General features: G+C 33.6%; 1 protein-coding gene across 1 annotated transcript; it reads left to right on the top strand.

Moving 5' to 3' along the window:
* Positions 1-5,591: 5,591 nt before the first annotated feature.
* On the top strand, positions 5,592-10,535 carry LOC25500744 (formin-like protein 1). The gene is made up of 4 exons (XM_013589229.3): positions 5,592-7,710; positions 7,958-8,157; positions 8,902-9,146; positions 9,236-10,535. Exons 1-4 carry the CDS (start codon positions 5,750-5,752, stop codon positions 10,043-10,045), a joined length of 3,216 nt encoding a protein of 1,071 aa, XP_013444683.1. The 5' UTR covers positions 5,592-5,749; the 3' UTR covers positions 10,046-10,535.
* Positions 10,536-14,013: the final 3,478 nt, after the last annotated feature.

Raw genomic sequence — 14,013 nt, 5'->3', positions numbered from 1 at the left:
ACTCCTCTTTTTCTTTTTAATATTAAATAATACTAAGCTTTGAAGTCAATTTGTACATCTAAGAAAATAGATGACACTTAATAATTTACTAAGATGATTTCATAAAAAAATTTACATTTAATAGGAATGGAGAGTATTCTAAGGTGAGGGTCCAATTAGGTCCCTCACCAGTGGACCACGAGAAAACACAGCTAAATAAAATAGATGGTTTAGATTTATTTAAATTAAAAGTGGGAATATATACAAGCACTTACATTCAATTCTATCCCAATGTATGTTATAATTGGTGTTTCAATTCTTCTATATTGAGATACAGTTCTTTCCCTCAAATCATCTTAGACTCAAACTGATAGCGGTTTTCGCAAGTGTACGAAATCGTTCAAGTAGTAAATTTAAAACGGTAAGACCGAGTGTCGAACTCAAGGATCGCGTTATACTGTCGAAAAATACTTGTTACTTAATTGAACAAAAAGGTACGAGATTTGTTTGATAGCAATAATGTAAATTAACAGAAGAAAATTTGTTTGAATTTTCTAATAAGAAAATTGTTGAGGATGAGGTTCGCTAGATGACTATCTTAAGTTAGTAACTCTAATAGAACTATTGAATCAACTTATCGAATTATTACCGAATTCTCTAATTTATTCTTGCCCTAATTCCTTAGTGACAAAACCATTAATTCTAAAACAACTCCTAATTCCTTAGTGAATTTAAGATTAGAATTAAGCATGAATGAACAAGAATTCTCAAGTGGTTTCAAGGGTTTGCATCTATTCCTAGATTACAAAGGCAAGAATTTCTTATCTCAAAGCGTTTATAAATTCAACTTCTGTTTCACAATATAAACCGTAAATCAATTTAAAGGTTATCAATCAATAAAAGCATTAAGCATGGAGATAAGAAAAAAATTCAATAAGTTTCATCAATAATCATAATCCAATCACATGACAAATGTAATCATCTAGGTCTACTCTTCCCCAACAACGGAGGGTTTAGTTATTCATAGCAAATAAACAAGAGAAAGATATTAAAGAAGAATTACAAGAACGATCCATGAACGATTCTTGATAAATCTCCTTCAATGGTGTTGAAAGCCGCCTCCTTTGTGTCTTGTCTGCTAGGTCACAGGTTTCTCCCCTCAAAACTGATTAAGAACCCTATGTTTTGATTAAAAACGTATTTATAGCATAACAGGCCCAACACGGGGCGCTTTGACCCGACTAGGGCGCCTAGCGCCGGTGCACATCTTGAGAAACACGAACAATATCAGCGCTGCGCTGCTGCATGGGCGCCTAGCGCCCACTTCCAGAGAGTTGGCGCCTCAGAAGTGGTCTTCTAGCGCCTAGCGTCGGTGCACAGTTGAGGAACACGAACTATCGCAGCGCTGCGCTGCTGCATGGGCGCCTAGCGCCCACTTCCAGGGAGCTGGCGCCTCTGAGGTGATCTTCTAGCGCCTAGCGCCTGCTGGCCTCGCAAGAATCGATCAGCAAACTTCAACAAAAGATGTATCCGTCCACTTGGAAGCTTTCTCGTGACCTACCTTTTATCCATCTCCATTCCTACATAACCAAACATACTCGGAGCAAGTCAAATGTTCAAAAATCATGCAATAAATTGCAGAGGAGATCAGCTTAGTAAAACAATCAGAAAACACAAAATAAGGAGAAATATGTTATGCAATCACTCAAAAGAAACTTGATTTAGAGGTAAAATTGAAGGTAATAACCTACATTTTTGTCGGTTATCACAAACCATCAAATCTGAAAAGTCAAGTTATGAATCCTAAAATTAAATATTTTCTTCTTCTTTTTAAACAAACGGCAATTCTCCCATTTTTCAATCCAAATCAGAATGTAAAGTAAAAATAAAAAATCATCAAATTAAAAGCATTTGCAATTGCAACCACCCCAACATTCCGTCAATGGTTTAATTTTATGGACATTCTGTTTCCCTCACTTCACTTCATGCCGCAATTGTTATAAGAATCCCTAGCGGAAAGGAAGAAGGCTTATGTCGAAAAGATATCCCTTGCATAGCAGTTCTATTTTTCCTTCTAGTTTTGAAGAAGAAGAAGAAATGTTTTAATTTTAGAGTTCATAATTTGATTTTAAGATTTTCTTGTTTGAGATAAAATGATTGCAGGAAAGAATCATGTCTGATTGTGAACGAAGAATTACAGCACATGAATTGTAACATAGGTGAAAATCAAGAAAATTGAATGTCAGTAATTGTACATGTTCTTATTTTTAATTGAATAAATCTGAACCATCTATTTCATCTAACAGTTTTTTTCTCGTGGTCCACCGATGAGAGACCTAATTGGACCCTCACCCTATAATCTACCCTACTTTCACTCTTCATTTTGTTTCTCTATCTATTTTTGTGTTTTTCATTTCTTTGTCATTAGCCGAAATGTTTATTTAAAAAAAAAACAAATTGATATTTATTTATTCAAATTGATAGAATACATAAAATATAATAGCATGAACATAGTTAAAAATATAAAGGTGAATCTGCAAACAACTCACATCATCAAAGTTAATAACATACAACAACAAAATGTTTATAAAATCTAAATCACTAGAATACTCATGCTTCTGGATCTACACCGTTGACGTTCAAATTATTGATTGAATCTTTGATTGATCAAAACTAATATTTCAATATGAACCAAATGAACACCACAATAAGATATGAAATTAAACAACACCGCACAAGACATCGAAGAACACAATGTAGACGACATAATCACAAAAATTTAATATATGTGAAAATCATTTATTTATATCGAAAGAAGAGGAAAAAAAAAGATGCAGATATGACCTAAAATCACTCCACTTTGATGAATGAAAGAGAAATAGCATTTAGAAAAAATTAGAATTTCTCTCGATAAACAACTAGGACCGTCTTATAGACACACGCCTTATTAGCTGAAATGTTTGAATCTATGAAATATAGAGTATTATGAAATAATCAACCAACAAACAACTATAGATCGAAAAGAAATAAAATAAAATAACGGATAGTGCTTCTTAAAAGAAAGTTTGGTGTTTCCCTTTTCAGCCTTTTCTTTATTCTTTATGGTTGATTTCCTTTCATGAATCCCTTCCCCAGCTTTAACGCATTAAAATATTTTTTTTTTCTTATGCGTCTAAAAAAAGTTTGTTTCTTTACTATTAATTTTTCTTGTTTGTCAAACTAAAGAGTAATCGCATTTATTCATTATTGTTTTTGGTGATGTGGTAAAAGAGAGGACAACACCTAAAGGAAAACATGGTGGATATCTATTGAAGAAGGGAAAAGGAAAGAAAGGTGACACCAATTTTTATTTATTTATATATTATAGCGATATCATCTCACATATTTAAGGATAAAAATGATTGTTCAATCTTATATAACTATAGACATTGGTAAGTATTTGCAAATGCAAACTAACATTTTGTTCCAATAAATTTATAATACATAAACAAAACAAAATATTTTTCTATCTCCATTAGGAATGATGATGTCATAATAGCAACCTTTTTCTTAGAGTTTCTCCACCTAATGCTCCCCGATGCATCCATCCACATTGAGATGCAACTAAGAAGAAAGGTTTACAATGTTGTAACGATAAAATATCTTAAACGATAGCACGCATATGTGCATTGGACAAGTCGTCTGGTTCAAAACTAAACCCTTGATCCCCAGCAACATGAAATCCTCTATCTAAAATCAATGAAGGTATTTTCTTAACCTTGGAAAATGCTTCCAAGTCCTCGATGTCGTCATTTCAGTATTCTCCAACACCAAACTCTCGTTCCAGTGCTTCATGATCAAGATGAGGAAAACACGAGAAAAAGGGTTGAATTGTGTTGATTTTTTCAAAAACATTTCTAAATATTTATCAGAAATAGTTTAGAGAATGAGAGAGCCGTTGTTGAAGAGGTGTCAGCACATCAATTAAGTCCTTGAGAAGTAGATCAGAGACGTTGAAACTTTGCCTCTTATGGATAATGTCGTTGAATAATTATTTGAAAATTCTTTGCTTCTAATAGAATGATATATTACATTCTCTTTGTCCTTGAATTTTCTTGTTTGTTTATGCACGTGGTCAGTAGAAGAAAAAATGTATTATTCAAAGTCTGATACTGACATTATCTTCAGAAGCTTTATCCGAATTTCATCATAAATGATAATATCAAATAATAAATTTAATCATAAAATACTTGCAACAAACTAAATATGCATGCCATAAAACTGCATTTGCATCAAAATAAACATAACGTACAACATCCAAATTTGTAACTCTAGCATGTTTTGATTTTCAATGTGGAATAACTTGTGTCAATTTTGGAAATTAGACTTGATCTATGACCAAAATCTTTTGTATTCTCCTTCTTTCCAATTGAAAATAAAAATAAAAATGTTGGCACGAGGGTTTAATGGGGTTTAGGTCTGGTTTTACCCAATACCCGTTATTTTTTATGAGTTTTTCATTTTTAAAAACATACTCACCCAATTATCCAACTCAACCTATACACCCCTACATAAACCTGCTCAAATCCAACTGATGTTCCACCCTACTGGAAATACTGATAAATGACCAAATACTAAAAAATTAAAATTATAAATGACACTTTTTATAACTTTTGAAGTATCGACTACACAATTTTCAATACAATATTTTTTACGGTTAATAATGTTTTAGCTCATGTAATATAGACCATTTTCGGTTTTCCACCTTGTAATTTTTTTTTTTTAGTTTTCGTCTTTATAATTTGAAGAATTATGGTTTTGGACCTTCATGAATTATAACTGTACAAAATTGATGATATGAAAGTGGGTAAACCAAAATTTGCTTAGATTAAAGGGGGCAAAATTTGAAGGTCCAAAATAAAAAAATATTCAAATTACAAGGACGAAAACTAAAAAAAAAATAAAAAATTATAGGGTGGAAAACTAGAAATGACCTATATTAGAGAAATAAAACACTATTAACCATATTTTTTATATGAAAAATGCTAACAAATGCGCTTATGACATTGTTTAAGCATTCAAAAGTTAACAACTTTTACATAAAAAATTGTGCAATTGTGACTTTAAGATATGTTTGACTTATATTTGTAAGACAAAATTTCTTTTTATAGATTTCTTAAACAACACCCTTACGACACTTGTTAGAAAAACCCTTTTTATATTTGTTTATTTAACTAATGTCTCAATAAACATTTTCCAAAATTTATTTAATTTGGTTGCTTAATCAATCCACATCACTCCATAAGAGTTAAGACAATTTTTATTTTTTTTGTTAGGTAGTCTAGTGGTTAAAAATTTACTTTTAAAGTGAATAAATAAAGTGTCTGGGGTTCAAACCCTAACCCCTGCATATAATAATGTATTGTTCCTGCCAACTGAGGTATGTTCGCGGGATACAATATCTAACATTCTCTAACATTAAAATATTCTTATGAGTGGAGAATAATTAATCAAAAAGTAACCGATCAAGTGAATAATGCAAATAGATCATCATATAACATATTTCAAAAAAAAAAAAAGATCATCTTATAACATAAACAAAAAAAACACAAGGACAAGCAGAATCTTAGCTGGATCCACCATTACCCAAATTTTACCATCTCATGTTTTTCAACCTTTTCACACTCTCTTCTTTCCCACTTCTCCCTTCATCACTCTTCTCTCTCTCTCCCTAAACACATTCAACTACACCAAAAAGAGAGAACAAAAAAAACCCACAAGTTAGTTCACAATGTGCTATTACTCTTTCTTCTTCTTCTTCTTATGCATTCTCATCTTCTTCAAACCAATCTCATCAAATGAACCAAGAAGATTCCTTCATCAACCTTTTCCACAAAACAACAATCTCTCACCTTCATCACCTCCTTCATCACCACCTCCATCACCAAATCCAAAATACCCATTTTCTACTACACCCCCTAACACTTCATCTTCTTCTTCCACACCCCCCTTTTTCCCTACATACCCCTCAACCCCACCACCACCTTCACCTTCTTCCTTCGCTTCATTCCCAGCTAACATTTCATCTCTCACTATCCCACAAACCCAAAAACCCAAATCGTCATCTTCCAAACTCCTCGCCGTCGCCATTACTGCCGTAATCGCTGCCGTCGCTGTCGTCGCAATCTCAGCTTTCATTTACTGTCGCAGAAGTCGCAATAAAAGATTCTTAGCTGATGATAAAACACTCAGATCCGACAGTAGTATTCGTCTCTTCCCTCGCGACGGTGGCGTCGCTACCATCGCTAAATCGAGAAACGTTTCTTCTACTAGCTCCGAGTTTCTTTACCTTGGTACTATTGCTAACTCTCGTGCCGATGAACTACCTGATCCACGTGGTGCCGGTGGTGGTGGTCGGAATCCAAGAAAAATGGACTCGCCGGAGCTACAGCCGTTACCGCCGCTTATGCGACAAGGCTCGATGTTCGATGAAGGTAATGGTGGTGCTACTGTTACAGTTGGTGAAGATGATGAAGAAGAGTTTTATTCTCCAAGAGGTTCTTTAAACGGAAATGGGTCGGGTTCTCGGAGAGTTTTTGCCGGAATTTCAGCTGAGAATTTGGTGGGTCGAAGTAGCAGTGAATCTACTTCTTCATCTTCTTCGTATTCATCTTCTTCTGCTTCACCGGATCGTTCTCATTCGATCAGTCTTTCTCCACCAGTGAGTTTGAGTCCAAGAAGATCACAACCAAAGTCGCCGGAAAATGTTGTAACTCCGGCACCGACACAGCCACTACTTGTTAGTGACGTTGGAAGAAGCTCGTTGTCATCGTCACGTGCTTCTTCTAACCGTCATGTGCAGTCTTGTTCTTCAATGTCTTCATCTCCTGAGAAAATCTTCGCCGGAGAATGTAAGTCGCCGTCTTTATCACCGTTGAATCTTTCACCGACGAAAAATTTAGACGGGTCTTTTGTTAAAGTTGAAAAGACTCAATCTTGTAATGAAGAGGGTTCTTCTTCGCCGAGATTATCGAATGCTTCTAGTGGTAAATCATCGTCTTCTTCTTCGTCGGCGTTTACTTTGCCATCGCCGGAGAAGATGATGACGATGATGAATCTTCATAGCAATCATGGCTTGGATCAGTCTCCAACAATTTCAGATGTTTCAGATCGGTTTAGACATTCTCCTCTTTCATCATTGCCACTTTCACCAACGCTTCTTTCGTCGCCTGAGAGAGATATAATGAGCACTCAACCACCACCGCCGCCGCCGCAACCAGCTTCTAGGAAGCATTGGGAGATTCCTGACCTGTTAACACCAATTGCTGAATCACCAGCTATTTTGAATCAGAATGGTGTTTCTCAGAGAAAACATTGGGAGATTCCTGTTCTTTCAACACCAATTACACCTTCTAATAGAGTTTCAGCTCCTCCTCCACCACCACCACCACCACCACCTCCACCTCCACTGACAATGCCGATGAAGCAGCGGAAGCAATGGGAAGTACCTTCTCCAACAACTCCTGTTGGTCAACAGGTGGTTTGTAGGCCGCCGGAATTGAAACCTCCTTCAAGGCCTTTTGTGTTGCAAACTCCTTCAAATACATTGGTTTCTCCAGTTGAGTTGCCACCTAGTTTTGAGGAGAATGAAGAGGTTTCTAAACCAAAGTTGAAGCCTTTGCATTGGGATAAAGTGAGGGCTAGTTCCGATCGTGAAATGGTTTGGGATCATTTGAGGTCCAGCTCTTTTAAGTAAGGGTTTCAATTCAGCTCAATTATCATCACCATACCATTATCTTATTGCTATGTTGTTGATTCTTGCTTTTTACTAGATTATTATAGTAAACTGTTTTTGTTACTATTTTCGGAATGTTAGTTATAAGTAGTTGATTATTCTGATGTTTATTTAGTACTATATTGCAATGTGTGTTTTTTTGAAGAAGTGCAATGTGTGTTTTTAAAATCTAAAGTTGTTTGGTTTGAATTGAATTGGGTGCAGGTTGAATGAGGAGATGATAGAAACGTTGTTTGTGGTGAATACACCAAATCCAAAACCAAAGGATGCTACTCCACGTTCAGTTCTTACACCTCCAAGTCATGAGGATAGGGTATTGGATCCGAAAAAGTCTCAAAATATTGCTATCTTGCTTCGAGCGGTTAATGTTACGGTAGAGGAAGTGTGTGAAGCCCTATTGGAAGGTTTGTATTTTATTTTCTCCTCTTGTTTTGTTGTAAGTAATTATTGATTAGATCTGTTGTTGAAGAATTTCTTAGTTAGGTGCTGTGGTTAAGCCATCACTTATGTAAATCCTTGTTTGTTTTCGTTTCTTCGCAATCTTTGGATTAGATTTGTTACCTATTTGCACATGATTTTTAGTTAATGGTATGCAAATGGTAGTTGCACATTTAAAGGAAAAACAATAGAGTTATACCAACACTAAATTGGCAAACATCTTTTGCTTTGATTTAATTTAAGAAGTTAGGTGGAGTTGTTATTATTATTACATATATCAATCAATTGATTGAATTGAAGCTACTGGACAGTTTTGTTATGCTGTTTTATAGCTATCCTCTGGTTAGTAAAAGCATAAATGTGTGCATCATAAATCAATTCTTTCGTTGTCTCTCTTTTATAATGTCCTTTCTAAATTTTATCTTTACATAAACGTGAATCATTACAAGGATTTAAACGTATATACACCGTCAGTGTAAAGTTTTTTTTACATTGTTAATTAATCATAATCGTTAGGTCATTAAGAACATTTGACTTCAATTGTAGCCACTTCTAAAGTCATACCTATGACTGTTTGTGATTTTTTGAAAATGTAAAACTTTTTACAAAATTTAAACTCTTGTTATGATGTGTTTTGAAAGGTTTCTTGTAGCCCTTGTTTTTAGATATTGATTAAGTAAATAAGTTAAACCAATTTGCCTTTTTAACAGGTGTTACTGATACACTCGGAACTGAACTACTTGAAAGCTTGTTAAAAATGGCGCCAAGCAAGGAAGAAGAGCGCAAATTGAAGGAACATAAAGACGACTCTCCAAACAAACTCGGTTCTGCTGAGAAATTTTTGAAGGCAGTTCTCGATGTACCTTTTGCATTTAAAAGGGTGGAAGCTATGCTTTACATAGCCAATTTTGAATCTGAAGTGGAGTATATTCGTAAATCCTTTCAGACTCTAGAGGTAAAGTGTAATGATAGTGTAGTAGAATCCGGTAGTGATGTCCCATAATTTACGGTTCTTCCATTTTCTGATCGAAACATTTGTTTCAGGTTGCATGTGAAGAGCTGCGAAACAGTAGAATGTTCTTGAAGCTTCTAGAGGCCGTGCTCAAAACTGGGAACCGCATGAATGTTGGAACAAACCGAGGTGATGCGCATGCATTCAAGCTCGATACACTTCTCAAGCTGGTTGACGTTAAAGGCGCAGACGGTAAAACAACTCTTCTACACTTTGTTGTACAGGAAATCATTAGAACAGAAGGAGCTCGTCATTCAGATACTTCTACTAATCAAACACCGAGCGCAACATTGATTGACGATGCCAAGTGCAGAAGACTTGGTCTTCAAGTAGTATCTAGTCTAAGTTCCGATCTAGCGAATGTGAAGAAGGCCGCGACAATGGACTCCGAAGTCCTCACGAGCGAAGTCTCTAAACTTTCAAAAGGAATCACACACATTGCCGAGATCGTGAAATTGAATCAAACGGTGGGATCAGACGAAACCGTTCGCAAATTTGCAGAATCAATGAATAAGTTTATGAGAATGGCCGAGGAGGAGATTTTAAGAATTCAAGCACAAGAAAGTGTTGCTTTATCACTTGTGAAAGAGATCACGGAGTATTTTCATGGTAACTTATCTAAAGAAGAAGCTCATCCATTTAGAATCTTCATGGTAGTAAGAGACTTCTTAACGGTTCTTGATAGGGTATGCAAAGAAGTTGTTAATATAAATGAAAGGACCATGATTAGTTCTGCTCATAGATTTCCTGTTCCGGTGAACCCTATGCTTCCACAACCACTTCCTGGATTACATGGAAAGAGACATTACAGTTCCTCGGATGATGATAGTTCATCTCCTTAGCGCATGTTTGGATCGGCAGTGAGTTAGATAGAATCAATGTGTCACTGTGATTTAGGCAAAGGCTGCATTTTGATGCTTCAACAAAATTAAGGTGCTATCGTGATTTCGTCAAATTCACTGCAATTCCAAATATGCAGTTAGGTGTGTATATCTCATTAGTGTCACTGTGACATCTTGGCTGCATCTTCTATTAGAAAAACAACCTTTAACCAGGTGATTTTGATGGGGTCATGGAGGATGCATTATGGTCTGGCCCAAATGAATATTTTATTTTTTGTTAAATTGTAAAAATCCTTGTAAAAGATTTGGGTTATATATATACACTAGATTATATATATAGAGAGTAGAATATTTTCTGAGAAAAATAAGCTTGTGCCTTTTATGAAGGTTATGTATCATAATGTTGTGTACAAAGCAATTCAAATGGCAAATTGGAGACACCACTTGGTTGCCAATGAGCTATTAATAGATATAATGTAGTTTTCTAAAATGACAAATAATTTATGACTGAGCCAGTTTCACATTTCAAAAATAAGGTTGAGTCGGTTCAGCTGAATCCTAACTTGTCAGATTGGCAAATGGTTTTCTGTCACAAGTTTTTTTCACAGCAAAATAATTATAGTCAAGACAAATAAGTACTACTAGTACAAAAAATTTAGGTTGAAATTTGACAATGTAAAAAAAATTCCCGAAACTTAAGAAGGTTGATAAAATTCAGAGACATGATTTGTTAACATCAAAATTATATGTCAAATGCAAAATTATGATGTCAAATAACTGAAGTGTAAAACTAATGTATAATTTATCAATGAATGAACTCTAACATTGAATACGGTACAATTTAAGACGATCAGAAGGTTCTATCAGATGTGCCTAACTCATCACATGATACCTATAGTTAAAATATCAGTTTTAATATAATATATGATATGAATTAAAATCTATAATTGGACGTATCTTATTCCTCCCTACAAAACTGAGAATAAAAGCATCTTTCCAACATTTGTACTTATCATTTGCTACATATAGAACCATAGAAGTGTATGACCGTAAATAATGGATTTTTTGTGCACATATCCAATAATACATTGCCGTATTATTATTTAACGACTTCAAAACATTTTTACAACAACAAAATGTCCGGAAACATTTAACTAAAAGATAATACATAGTTGGTGAACGAGTGCATTATGATATATAAGGGTTAAGATTTGAACTTTGAACACTTCATTTATCAACTTTTAAGAGATGAATTTTTAACCATTATACTACTTAATCAAAAAAAAAATAACAGGAGTTCAAATGAGCATAAGAGATCAAGTTCGTATCTCGAATTTTTCATCGTCAGATGAATTTCAAATCATTAAACTACCTAACCAATAAAAATACTATAAAGTTTTTATTCCACTTTATATGTGTGTTTTATTTTTAAAAGAGGAAATGAAGTATATATTAAAAATTGTGACACCGACCAAATATGTTATGAAAATGGAAGGGATTTGTATTTTATGGCAGTGTGTTTTGTTTGTTTACTTCTTGAGAAGGCATGTTCCATGTACAATTGAATGCATGTGGTAGAAGAGTGGTGGTGTAGTAGTTGTACACTATATATATATATATATATATATATATATATATATATATGTCTATGACATCATCTTTATCATGTGCCTTCAATAACATGTGAAGAACACCAAAGCAGGAAGTAGATGATAAAATCAACCCAGACATTGGTCTTCATTGGATCATCATAAATATATTTGCTAATTCATTCATTTACGATTTTATTATTAAATTGAGTTTTACTCAATTTTTTTTTAATGTTAAGTGCTCACTCCATTTTCAATCATTGAGACGTAAAGTTATGAATAATAAATAAATCCAATTTCAAAAAAATATTGTTTGCAGGACTATCTCTAAAATGCTCACTACCAGCTGTGCCTACCACGGGTTGGAAATATAATTGGTCAAATTTAATAGCTTGACGGTGGAATACAGAAGCTTTGAAATCAAACAAGTAGAAAAAATCATCTAAAAAAACAAGTAGAATAAATTAATATTTTTAACCAAAAACAAAAAGAATAATTTTTTTTGTTAAGAATAAATAAATATTTTATCAAAAGAAGTCGAGTGTAAGAATATTTTTTTCGTACTTACAAAATAAATATTAAATTTTAAAATTTACCCGCATTGTTGTATTGTATCAGTATCATATCTTTGCTTCATATGTTACTATTGATAATTTATAATTTCAATTCGTTCAATGTCAGTTTTGTTGGGCAAATTTGACTTCTTAGAAAAACAAAAATGTTTTTGTTTATTTTATTTCTTTATCTTTTTACCTGTATTTCTTAATTTTATCTTTTGTTGGTAATTATTTTATAGACTAATAATCCAATAACAATATGCAATTTATGGCACAAAAATGGAGTTTTTTTCTCATTCATCTCATGCACTCCCATGACCCAAATGCCCCATGTGCCAACCCCTCCCCCTCTTCCAACATCCCCATTTATTCGGTCCCCCCAATCATTTGAACCCCATAAACAAATAAAAGAATCCTATTTCCATTTTTTTTTGTTGCTAAAATCACAATTTTTTTACCGTCATATTTGTTAATTACTGGTATATTGTTACAGGAGAGGAAGAAATGCTAAAGGATAGACAAAAAGAAAATAAAAGAAGTTTGATTCAAAGAAGACAATTTCAATTATCAGTTATGAAACAAATATTATCATTTAAGTAGTTAGTTTGGTGATATCTATCGTCCCTCTATATGTGCAATATGTGATACCGAGTATATTAAAAAAGTGTCAGAAGGAAGATGGAGTCCACATTCACAACTAACTACAAACAATAGGCATGTGGAAAATTGATAGCATGCAGAGAGTGACACGCACCTTCAATATTCGTGAGAGTTCCAAAAGAGGAATATTGAAGAGATAATTAATTAAAAGAGAAAAGAAAGAAAGAAAAAAGTCTGTTTATCAATAATGAATGCTTCCTTTCTTTCTTGAATGTCTAAACAAGTGCATTGCATGCATGCATGCATGCATGCGCTACTTCAGAAAAGATGCCCTAAACTTTTTCAACGGAAATTCTTACTTCTTCCATCATCAAGAGTCAAGACCGATTAGCTATGATCAAATATCTATTTTGTTTTTAAGAAGAATATCTAATTATCTTATAATTTTTTTGGTGATTTGGATTCGAACCTCATACCTTACATATATTATGCATTATTCTTATCAACTGAGCTAAACTCACGGGGATATAATAGTAATGTTTGAGTGCGTTTGATCTACAAAACAGTAAAACAGAACAACACATCACAATATAAATTTTTATGGTATTGAATAATTTTTGGTTTTATACGATTGTTGTTAGACAAAATGTTATTTTGATATTTTAGACAACTTGTACGTGTGGTAAAAAGTTGTGTTGTGGTTTGGTGAGGGATAAGAATTTCTGTTTTTTTTCGTCCCTTGCTCAAGTTTGTCATGTCCCTAAAACGGTTTTACAAATCAAACATTATACAACTTGAATTGTTTTGCACGGTCTTCATTTTTTTAGCAAATCAAACATACCTAGTTATTTTTCCGTGTTTAATTTATACATAACGTCAGTATAAATAAGTTTTACACATACATTTAAGATGTATTTCCATAACATTTAACGAGTTAAAAACACATGATTTATCATATGTGCAACACATCATTAGATCTAAGCATAAAACTTTTTTACACTTATTTTTTAGGAAACTTTTTTACACTTCTTATTTCTCTATCTTTGTCAATTTTTGATGTTTTTTGGTATATGACAAGAAGTACCATATGAAGAATATTTGAAGATTTTTTGTCATGAGACACGTATAAAGTGATGAGTATACATAGAAAGAATTGGTCATATGAAACAAACCAGAAAAAGCCATAACACTCGGAGAAATATTATGTTATGTTCCCCACAGA

The sequence above is a fragment of the Medicago truncatula genome, chromosome 8 (assembly GCF_003473485.1).
Source record: "Medicago truncatula cultivar Jemalong A17 chromosome 8, MtrunA17r5.0-ANR, whole genome shotgun sequence".
Classification (NCBI taxonomy): domain Eukaryota; kingdom Viridiplantae; phylum Streptophyta; class Magnoliopsida; order Fabales; family Fabaceae; genus Medicago; species Medicago truncatula.
The sequence above is the reverse complement of the archived record's forward strand: the minus strand, read 5'-3'. Positions and strand labels throughout refer to the sequence as shown.

Bases quoted from the DNA above. Each gene is read 5' to 3' on its own strand.
- LOC25500744 (XM_013589229.3), top strand. From the start codon at position 5,750: ATGTGCTATTACTCTTTCTTCTTCTTCTTCTTATGCATTCTCATCTTC. The intron at 7,711-7,957 runs GTAAGGGTTTCA...AATTGGGTGCAG, and splicing joins TTGAGGTCCAGCTCTTTTAA to GTTGAATGAGGAGATGATAG. The intron at 8,158-8,901 runs GTTTGTATTTTA...CCTTTTTAACAG, and splicing joins GTGTGAAGCCCTATTGGAAG to GTGTTACTGATACACTCGGA.